At 42.9% G+C, this 11,191-nt stretch overlaps 1 protein-coding gene across 7 annotated transcripts in view; it reads left to right on the forward strand.

Annotated features, from left to right (window-relative positions):
• The window catches only part of Usp28 (ubiquitin specific peptidase 28), a 68,068-nt gene that overhangs the window by 4,647 nt on the left and 52,230 nt on the right, over positions 1–11,191 (forward strand). For all 7 annotated transcript variants that reach the window (XM_023721090.1, XM_023721091.1, XM_023721092.1 and 4 more), the window contains one exon: positions 10,229–10,306. In XM_023721090.1, the coding sequence (XP_023576858.1) occupies positions 10,238–10,306 (69 nt within the window). In that variant the 5' untranslated portion in view covers positions 10,229–10,237. Of the gene's footprint in view, positions 1–10,228; positions 10,307–11,191 lie in introns of those variants that run through there.

Consider the following 11,191-nt stretch of genomic DNA (forward strand, 5'->3'; position numbering starts at 1 on the left):
ACAAATAAATAAATAAATAAAATAAATTTAAAAAATATTAAAAAAAAAAAGTAGATGCTCACATTTCACAGGTACATGATTTAAAAATATTTGTTCCCTCCTGTAGATTGTCATTTCACTTTCTTGTTTCTGATCTTGGATGCGCAAAATGGTTTAATTTTGAAATCCGATGTAGTTGGCCTTTTTATCCCACCTACTGGGAGTCGAACCCAGGGCTTGGTGCATGCCAGCTAGGTATGTACTGTACGTCTGTGCTTGAGTTAAGTTTTACATTTTGTGTGAGATAGTTCAGTGCCCTTTTGCTTGCAGATCTCCAGCTGCCCTGGTGGTTTGCTAAAGAGTCTGTATTTTCCTCCTTAAACAATAGTGGCATTCTTTTTTTAAAAAAATCATTTATTTATTTATTTATTTATTTATTTGGTACAGGGTGTCACTGTGCAGCTCAGACTCCTAATGATCATCCTGTCTCAGCCTCCCAAGGGCTGGGATTACAGGCATGAACCACCACGCCTGGTTTTGGTGGCTGGTGTGGCTGGCACAGGGTCAGCACGGCATGTGGTACCATGTATTGAACCTGGGTCCTTGTGCTTGCCAGGCGGGCACTTAGACCACTGAGCTATCTCCTCAGCCCCAATAATGGCATTCTTGTGCAACATCCGGTGACTGGAGAGGTGAGTTTATTTCTGAATTCCCAATCCATCCCGTTGGTCTGTGTGCTGTCCTTATGCTGTACGACATCATTATGATTACTCCAGCTTTGTAGTGAATTGAGAAACTGGAAGTGTGAGTCCAGGGCCTTCACACTGAGCTACGTGTCCAGTACTTTTTGTTTTTGAGGCACTTTCACAGAGCCACTAAATTGCCTGGAATGGGCTCCTGTTTGGGCCACAGCTGTGTACCACCATCCCAGGCCTCTGAGTCTTGAACCCTTGTGTTAGATGATTTCCTTCTGTTCCTGGTTTTCTGGTTTTTTGAGAAAGAAATCATGGATGGCTGTTGGATGTGTTTCTGCTTTGAGCTGATTGTGTTTTCCCCCCTTCATTTCGTTAATGTTGTATATTATATTGTTTGTTTCTGTTGCTGGTTTCCTTTTATATCATTGGTAATTGAATTCTCTTAAGCATCCATTTACAAGTATTTGACTGAACTATTTCTTCACTCTTTGAGCTGCTCAGAATGTATTCTGTAGTTTCATTCCCTACTAGCATCATCCCTCCCTGCCCCCCGAACTGGGGATTGAACTCAGGCCCTGAGCCGTCTCCCCGGCTCCCTCTACTAGCATCTTGCTCCTCCCTTCACAACTTGTGTATCCCGTGGCCCTGTAACTCAGAGGCTTTTTGCCCTCTGGGAGCATCCCGCTTAAAGCTTCACTCATATTTAGTCCCCTTAAGTGTACTTGCCTCCTTTGCATCCCTTCCCTGCTGAGGAGCCTGTCATCATCAGTTGTTGTTCATCAGATTAAGTGAAGTCACCTGACCTTTGGAACCTTCCACCACGCAGTGCTATGTCAGTTGTCTAGTCTCCGGTATTTATTAAGAAAAGAAGCTACATAGCTAGACCTCCCAGTAATACCAAAGTGTTGCTGTGCGGTTTCTAAACTATAAGTATATAAGTTGATTTCTCATCTTTCCCTCATATGTTCCTAGTTTCTCAGCTCTAGCAGTACAGTATGAATACAGTATATTTTTCTTAACTTTTGGGATGCATTCTATAGCATGGTGTCCTGGCTTCCTGTCCTCATTTTGCATATTTGATTGAGGAATGTATTCAAAGAAATGAAAAAAATAGTTTTTTTTTTTTTTTTTTTGGAAACAGGATTGAACTCAGAACTTGCACTTGCAAGGGAAGTGATTATTTCACTGAGCCAACTCCCTGGCCCCTGAAATGGTCTTAAGTATAGTCTACAGTAAAGAGGCAAAGTCTGGGGCCTTATGTAATTGTATAGAACACACTCATGGGCCTAGATAATTTCTGGAAAGATATATCAGGAACTGAATAGTGGGACCCCTGGAAAATAAAACTGGGGAGGGAGGAAGGCAATTTCATTTTCCTTTCTTTTTTTTTTTTTTTTTTTTGCGGAACCAGGGATTGAACTCAGGCCCTTGTGCTTGCCAGGGAAGCGCTTATTCCACTGAGCCATCTCCCCGGCCCCAGCAATTTCATTTTCAATGGCTATATCCTCTTGTAGTTTTAGAATTTCTTAGTGGGTGTGAAAAAGATAAAAAAATTCTTTTAAAAAATGAAGTAGGGCTGGGGAGATGGCTTAGTAGGATAAGCGCTTGCCTGGCAAGTGCAAGGGCCTGAGTTCAATCCCCAGTACTGCAAAAAAAAAAAAAAAAAAAAAGTAAACACACAAGCCTAAATATCACATGGTTTTCTTATATAAGAAACCTAATATCTAAATAAAGAGCACAGTAAAGGATAGTAAAGAGGTAGCTCTTTCTCAGTCAGGAAGGGGGATCAGAAATTGGGGGGTGCAGAGGGAATAGGGGAGGAGGGAATGAAAAGGAATTAAGATGCACTTGGTAGGTATCAGCTCTCCATGAAGGTATAATCTCTTTCATGTTTTGTGACCACTGGACCTCACCGTGTAATTCAGGCTGGCCTTGAACTCACTCACTCTGTCGTCCCGGGTGACCTTGAAGGCCTGCCTTAGCCTTGTGAGTGCAGGGACCACACACGTGTGCCACCTTTCCAGGCAGGCTATAGTCATTACATACTGCAAACCTGTACCAGTAACTTTTTTAAAAAGTAAGTAATGATTAGATCTTTTTTGTTTTAAGTTCCAGTCTAAGCTCCTCTGTATGGTATAAAAGCAGCTAAATTCAAAACGTTTTGTCATGCACTGACTTCTGACTTCACACCAGTTGTCCAGTAGCCACCTGAGGGGATCCTCATTGTATGTCTAAAACCAGCTATTTGGGCCCAGGGAGATAGCTCAGCAGAATAAGCACTTGCCCTGGCAAGTACAGGGTCCTGAGTTCAATCCCCCATATTGCAAGAAAAAAAAAACAAATAGGGGCTGGTGAGATGGCTCAGCGGTCTAAAGCACCTACTTAGAACAAGCTTAGCAAAGCACAGGGACCGCGGTTCAATCCCCCAGCACCACATGCCAGCCGGCCCCGCCCCCTGGTGGGCTGAGTTGGACACACACACACACACACACACGAATAAATAAAAATTAAAATAAATAAAATAATAAAATAAACACCCCAGCTATTTGTCATTTTTAGCAAGTCATGTTATTAGGATTGTGTTAAGTTTCTTTCCCATGAATAAATTGGACCAACACGGAGTTGTTGCTGGGAGAAAAACTGAATAAATACTCTGGGCAAAATTTGGGGTCATTCTTGCTTTTTGGAGACTGGAGAAGTCAGCAGTCTGAGAATGTGTTGGGCAGAAGTGTTGTCTGGGCAGTATCGGCAGCTGATGCCAAGTGTTTTCGTGGACTCCTGTAGAGGTGTCCCCTCTTGTGCAGTATAGTTTAAAATTGGAAAATGAGATCTTTAACTTTGGGAGGATTTTTATTAGGTACACCTTGGTATTTCTTTGAAGTAAAGGAACATTTACCAGTTACTTAGTTTTAAATATGGACTAGTATTTGTGAAGACTAGACAACTAAGACCAGGAAGTATATGTGGGAATGATGGAAGTAGCATCCCTGTTTGAAGGAACAGAACCTAGAAAGTGCCTCATCACAGTGCTGAACAGTGGTGTAAAGGTAGTAAGCAGTGGCGTGTGGCCCTCTCTTATCAGAGAGTTTAACTTTTGTTGCAGGAGGGTTAGGCCAATCCACTGCTTGTTACAACAAAACTCAACTTTCTGTTGTCCCCATGGTTGTGTTGGTTGTTTATTGGGAGGTGACTGACCACCTTTGCTTTAAGCAGATCTCCTGCAGGGGAGCGAACTGGATGGCCTTAAAACCACTGAGCCACTACCGTGGCCAGCACTCCTGAGGCTGAGGCAGGAGGCCCTGGGAGTGCCGGGCCAGGCTGGGCTGCATGGCGAGCTCAGAGTCCTGCGAGCACAGAGTCCCTGTGGAAAGGCCCTTCCTGGGGAGCTGCCTGCGCCTGTCTTCATTGGCTCCTCGGGGCAGGAGAAGGGTCCCTGCCCTGTGAACACAGCAGTCCACCAAGGAAGCGCACGCCTGGTGGCCCATGTGCCTGTTCTCCGCAGCGCCTTGCCCCATGGGCTGTGTGCTTACCTGGGGGCTCCTTAGAGCAAAGGCAGCGTGCAGTCCATTTGCTGTGACTGTCTGGAGAAACATTAAGTATGTGGTACACTAGGCTCCTGATGCATTTAGTTTCCCTGTCACTGTCATTATGAATGGGCCTTTCACACATAGTGCTTGTTGGGGTTTCTGGTGCGGGTACTGTTGAGAATGGAGGTTTAGCTCGTATTTGTAAGACAGAGTCATAGGATAACAGTTGTGAGAATATCAGTAGCACAGTGTGATCCTTGTGCAACTGCTGTCCATGCTCTTAATAGCTTTCCTTGGTTGAATTAAAGCTGCTGATGGCCGGGCACGGTGGTGCATGCTTACGACCCCAACCCTTGGGTAGCTGAGGCGGGAGGATTGCCGTCATGATGCCAGCTGGGCTGCATAGTGAGTTTAGGACAGCTTCATTCCATAGCCAGATCCTGTTTGAACAACAAACAAACAAAACAAAAGAAAAACTTCTAATTAAAAAAAAAAAAGAAAAAAGAGAGAGAGAGAAACGGATGATAAATAGGTCCTGTTTTTTTTTCTTTCAGTACAAGGAGCTGAACCCAGGGCCTTGCCTCAGAGCTACATTCCTAGCCCTTTTCTTAGTTGTTCATTTTGAGACAATCTTGCTGAGTCACTAATTTGTTCAGACGAGGCTCACGTTGACTCTTCTTCCTCAGCTTCCCAGGGTGCACCCTGCAGACTCTGTAAGCCTTACTTTCCTAGTACTTACACACCTTCCTACCATCCAGTGGTGTTGGAGGATTTATATATGTATGTAAGGTAATTTTCATGTGTATAGGATGTATTACATGTATATAAGTTTTCTGGCATAAAGGTGTTCAATAAATGTTAGTTACTAGCCAGGCATAGTGGTGCATGTCTGTAATTCCAGCGCTGGGGAGACAAAGGCAGGAGAATTGTTGTGAGTTTGAGACCAGCCTGGGCTACAGACTGAGCTCAAGGCCATCCTGAGCTGCATGGCAAGACCCTGCTCAAAAAATCCATAAATAAATAAATAAATAAATGAAATAAAAATAAATGTTAGTTACAGAGTGAGGTGCAGCGGAGCATGCCTGTACCCCCAGTACTCTGGAGGCTGGGACAGGAAGACCACTGTGACTTAGATGCCAGCCTGGGCTAAGTAGCAAAAACCCTTTTTAAAAAAATGATAATAAAAGTAAATCTCAATTACAGTCACAGTCACCACCACTCTATGGATAATTTAAATTGGGGATTAAGGTGCATTGTCCTAGATGTAAAGGAGGCTAGAGGCCTAAACCTCAAGCAGCCGGAGAGACGCGATGCTGGAGGCCATCCATCCTCCGTCCTCCGTCCTCCCGCAGGCGTGCTCGTGCCCTCTCGACACTGGGAGGTTAGGAAAGGGGGTGTGCGCGGGGCGTGCTGGTATGTCCCTGAATTGTATGTTGACCCTGCTACCTCCTCAGCCCTCTTTTTCTTTGATTCGGAGACTGGGTCTCTTGAGTTGCTCCAGTGCCTCAGCCGCCTGGGCGCTGAACTCAGGTGGCAGCAGTCGCTGTGGCGTCAGGCTCGCGCACTGCGTTTGGGTCTTGCCTGTGCCCTGGGCGTATGAGGGAGCAAGGCCTGCTTGCACCCCGCGGTCAGACTTGGAAGTATCGGGAAGCATGTAGGTCACTGGTGGTGCCTCCTGAAGGAGCTGGTGGACCTCTGTCCTTCCTGGCTCTGCGCTTCCTGACTGCCGTGAGCTGAGCCAGGGTCCTGCGTCTTGGGCTTCTGCCACCAAGTGCAGCCGAGCCAAGTGGCCGTGGAGGGAAGCTCTGGAACCTGGGCCAGAAGTGAGCTGTGCGCCTTATAAGCTGGTTGTCCTATGTGTTTGTCACCGTGGGAGCTGCTAGCAGCATGGAAGAATGAGTTCGTGGTGGCAGAATTCGGTAGCTGGAAAGCTGGAGCAAGCAGGGTGGGATCAGAGATAAGTCTGGTCGGCAAGATGAGTTTGGATCTGCATTACAAGTGGAACATTGTTTTTGGAGCAGTAAAAATAATTTTACATAGTTGTCATCTTAACATAAGAGCTTCTAAAAAAGGGAAACTGAAGAGTTTATTTTCCTTTCCTGAGTATTATTCTAGAAGTATTACTGTCTACTTCTGCCTGTTACAAGTGGAGAAAGGGGACTGGGAACTGTAGAATGTAACTGACTTTAATTCAAGGCCAAATGAAAATGGTTAGTAAATTGATACTTGAATTTTTTTTTTTTTTTTGTATTTTAGGGAAGGGTGTACAGGGTGTTCAAGGTCTCACTACTAGATAGGACTCATAGTGATCCTCCTGTTTACAGCCTCCCAAGAGCTGGAATTACAGGTGTGCACCACCACACACAGTCTCAGTGCACCCCAGGGGTGGGGCCTGCACAGCAGGCCCAGGGATCGAACTCTGGGCTCCTGCACCAGTTTGCAGGTGCTTTAATCCACTGAGCTATTTGGCTGGCCCATTACTTGAATTCTGTATTTCATCAGTTCATATTTATTTGTGATTGTCTTTGAAATGAAGGCCTTCCTTACGTCCATTGTCATCCAGGTTAGCGGAGTGTGGCCAGTCATGGCCCCTGCTGTCGTAAAGACAGCTGTTATTCACGGTCAATGCCACAGTTCACCTACATTTTACATTGTCTTTTAAAAAATTACACTGGGATTGAGTATTGAAATTCATGGACAAAAACAAATCCCAAGGGTAGAAAAAAATGGTATATGAAAAAGATGTGGAAGTAGGATAGCAGAGTATAACTGATGGCACCCTGAATTTAGTCAGATACAGTGTTTACCTCTGTACTTCCTGATGATAGCTTGTTCAGAACAGATTGTATAACTGAGTCATCAATTTGTTATTGTGTAAAGGCAGGCAAAGTTAAAAAAAGAGAATAAAATATTTGCATTATGTTGACTGAGGTGGTCATCTTGCCTATTTTTTTTTTTGTGTCCTCAGATACAACATGGGTTAGTGTTTAGGCTGCAGAAGTTGAGTCAGGTAGCTTGAGTTCTGATCCTGGGCTGACCCCTTACAGGCAGTGATCTTGTTAAAGTTACTTAACCTCCAGTGCCACAGTATCCTGTCAGTGGTGGTAATTCCTACCTCGCGGTTTTGTTAAGAGAGTGGAATGAGTGAGTATACGCAGTGTGTAGAACACACCTGGATAGAAGTAAGTGGCACACTGTATGTGTTACTTTTTCTGGGCTTATGTTCTGTGAATCGCAAGTGTTGATATAAGAGCTGTTCCAGAGCATTCTGGGCAGCTGAGGCAGGAGGATCTCTGCAAGTTCAGGGCCACTGGGGGCTACCTAGTGAGTTCAGAGCTAGCCTTAACTACATAATGAGACTGTGTCTGAAGAACTCCTCTCCTATTTATTCCTTTCTTTTGGACTATGTTAATTTTGAAATTTTAGAACATTATACATGATTCATATATATAGGTTCATGCAGTTTTATGTAGTAAAATCAAATGGAATTAGAACTTTTTAGTTAATTTTATTAAGAAACAAATATCAATGAGACAGTTTCAAAATGGATTAGTAGGACAGTTTCAGGATTTTTTTTTTTTTTTTTGCGGAACCAGGCCCTTGCACTTGAACTCAGGCCCTTGCGCTTGCCAGGGAAGCGCTTATTCACACTGAGCCATCTCCCTGACCCCGGTTTCAAGAATTAATACACTGCATATTGTTGTCTTCATAGTGCTTATTCATTGCACAAGATGCAGACATGATATCCTGTCAGTTGGGGAACTTTTAATAATACATTCCTTTTCTGAACAGATCTCATGCTTATGTTTTCATCTTCTGCCAAAGTAAAACTGTAGTCTAATAGTCCTTCTCCTGGTGCACAGTGAGGACTGGCTTTGACAAGCCCCCAAGACTGCTGTTCTCAGCAGGGTAGAGTTCCATTTCTAGCCTCTGACTATAGCCTCTGACTGGAACAGAAAGACTGCTGATGCTTTTTTTGCAGATTCTGGAGGGTGTCTCAGTTAGTTATTTCTAGTTGCCTGATCCTTCAGTGTGTTATTGGGCCCTCAGCTGTTGAAGAACAGGATACTGTTTCTGCTCCAGCTGGCAGTAAGTGTAGACTCTCTGAGATACATTCTAATGGAAGTTAGCAGCGGAAAGCCCTAGGCAAGAACCAGGACTTAGTTCTGGCGAGAGCTTAATAGTGACGTGTAGTACATGTCTTTTCACTGAGGTAGTTTTGAGTTGTTTTCCAGTATTATTCTAAAAGATCGTGATCTTAAGTTGAGCCACTTATTTAAATTGCACTGTATTTGTAAATAGATGTTTTGTATTAACCTTTGACTTTGGGCAAAACAGGTTAAAATGGTAATGGGAAGACTTTTAAGCTCAAAGTGGGTTTTTAACTGGTCTTCAGTAGCTGTAAGTTAATGAGTTAGATTCTTCCATGTTTCAGATTTATGAAAACATTCCATAGTTTAATCATTCAGAAAACTCTAGCTTTAGCTCTACTTGTGTTTAAGTTGTCAAACAAAGTTCTAAATATGGTGGTAGAATCTCTTGTTCGCTAATTATGTGATTGGAAACTTATTGTCAGTGAAAAATGACACGCACAAATGGCATGTGCAGTAAAGCTTAAAATAGCATGTCTGCACATCCGTGTAAATGCCTGGACTCCTGATGTGACCTGTCGCTTACAGAAAGGAGAACCTGACACACCGTCTGTGGAGGCTAAAGCAGTACACTGAAATGTTGTATGGATATTTGTAGTTTTACTGACTGCTCACTTGCTTTTCTTTTGTAAATGCCCGAAGTATTTCTCATGCTTAGACATTTAAAAGAATAGCCAAGCAATGGCCGTGACTCATCCACATGGCTGACACCGACAAAGGTTCTACAATCTGAGGTACAGGATCTCAGGATAAATCCTGAGGGGATTTCACTGACCTTATCAGACCCAAAAGCTACAACTCTTGTTGCATAGGTCCTGCTTTACCTTGGTCTTAACCATCCAGCAGAAAAGTATAAAAACAAAATATAAGAAGTAAAGCCATGCTGTTATGTTGAGCTGTAGGGGACTCAGGTCAACAGTTTCGACATTGCCAGTGAAGTAGGAGACCCAATACTATTATGGACTACTGGACTCTTTTAGAATATTTTGCTGAGTTTACACACCTATAATATACAAATAACGGAACTAAACAAAAAAGGGGATACAGATGAATGTCCATTTTGTATCTGTGTATTCAAAGTCGTTAGGATAGATATATAGTTACATTCTCTTAATGAATAGAGGGATTTGTTCTAATAGTGTTTGTAAATAGAATATCATGTCCGTATCTTGTACAGCAATTAACCACTGGGAGGAATGTATGCAATGTGTTAATTATTGAAACTGTCCTACCAAATATATATAGGAAGAATGTATGCACTGTGTTAATTATTGAAACTGACCTACCAATTTGGTTTGAAACTGTCTCATTGCTATGTGTTAATTATTGAAACTGACCTACCAATTTGGTTTGAAACTGTCTCATTGCTATTTGTTTCTCAATAAAACTATGGGGAAAAAAAAAAGAATGATAGGCACTGGGGAGATAGCTCAGAGGCATAAGCACCTACCTGGCAAGCACAAGGACCTGAGTTTGATCCCCAGCTGTGCATGCCATGTCAGCCCAGATCACCCAGGTGCACCATGCTGGCTGTAGAACCGGGCAGGGTGACCCATGCCTGTAATGCCAGCACTGGGAGGTTGAGATTGGTGGATCGCTGTAAGTTCAAGACCCACCTGGGGGCTACAAAAGGGAGCACAAGGCCAGCCCAAACACAATAAGACCCTGTCTGTTTTTGTTTTTATCTTTGACCCGGTCTCCAAAAAAAAAAAAAAAAAAAAGTTTGGCCATTTCAGAGTGCACCTGGCAGTCAGTACCCTGTTACATGGAGCTTGCAGTTGTCTAGAGGGAAAAATGCAGCTCTCAGGTCTGTGTTAAGATTGCGCTGGGCTTACTTCCTGACTGACGTGTGCATTTTTGTTTGTTTCCCAAATAGAGTTGCCAGATGCTATTAAATCAACTGAGAGAAATCACAGGCATTCAAGATCCATCCTTTCTTCATGAAGCTTTAAAGGTTGGTTCCTAGTACCCTCTTAGGCGAGAGCCTTTAAACCAGTTATCCTTGTCCTAGTTGGGTTTGTTTGAGCTACTTTTATGCCGACATTAGAATTCATGTAGGGATAAGAACACTGTACATCGAGTAGCCTGGTTTCTTCAACTTGTAAATTGTAGGCAATTGGGGGAAACTTTTGGGGAAAACTCTGTAAAGAGATCAAAGAATCATAAAAAAAAATGAATTGCATTTTGTAGAGCAAAATGGGTCCTGATTGATAACAACAAACTAAATAAGGTTTAAAGCAGGGAAGTTTGAATTAGTAATTTGATACCACAAAACTATTGTTGCTATAAGTATTATGGGTTTCATTTGAAAATGATAAATTCTGAAATGTTAATCAAATGATAAAATGGTTAGGACTTGCCTCAAAATACCTGGGAGATGGTAGGCAGTATAGGCAAAACGGAATTGACCCTGACTGGTTATTGTTGAAGCTGAGTGATAGTTATGTGAAGCTCAGTTACTCATTCTGCTGTCATGTGTTTTGGACATTTTTCTTAATAAAGGGTTCAAAATAATGTGACCACTCTACAACATAGCAATTAACTTGATGCTGTTATTGTAGAAGTTGATTGCATTTAGAATCTGTTAATTGTCATCTTTTTTTAGTAAAAGGTGAAAGATTTATACTATCTGTTAATTGCCATCTTTTTTTGACATGTGTACCTTAACTATTTTGTGAAATCAGTAGTAGTAGGACTTAAAAGTGACGAGTGTACATCAGGTCTCTTTCTCCCCTCCCCTTCCCTCCCCTTCCTGTCTTTTTGAGACAGTATGCAGTTCAGGCTGGTCTTGAGCCAGACAAGTCTTGAACTCACAGAGATCCTCCTGCGCCCCCCCCCC

This window comes from Octodon degus, unplaced genomic scaffold, assembly GCF_000260255.1.
Source record: "Octodon degus isolate 3935 unplaced genomic scaffold, OctDeg1.0 scaffold00080, whole genome shotgun sequence".
NCBI lineage: Eukaryota > Metazoa > Chordata > Mammalia > Rodentia > Octodontidae > Octodon > Octodon degus.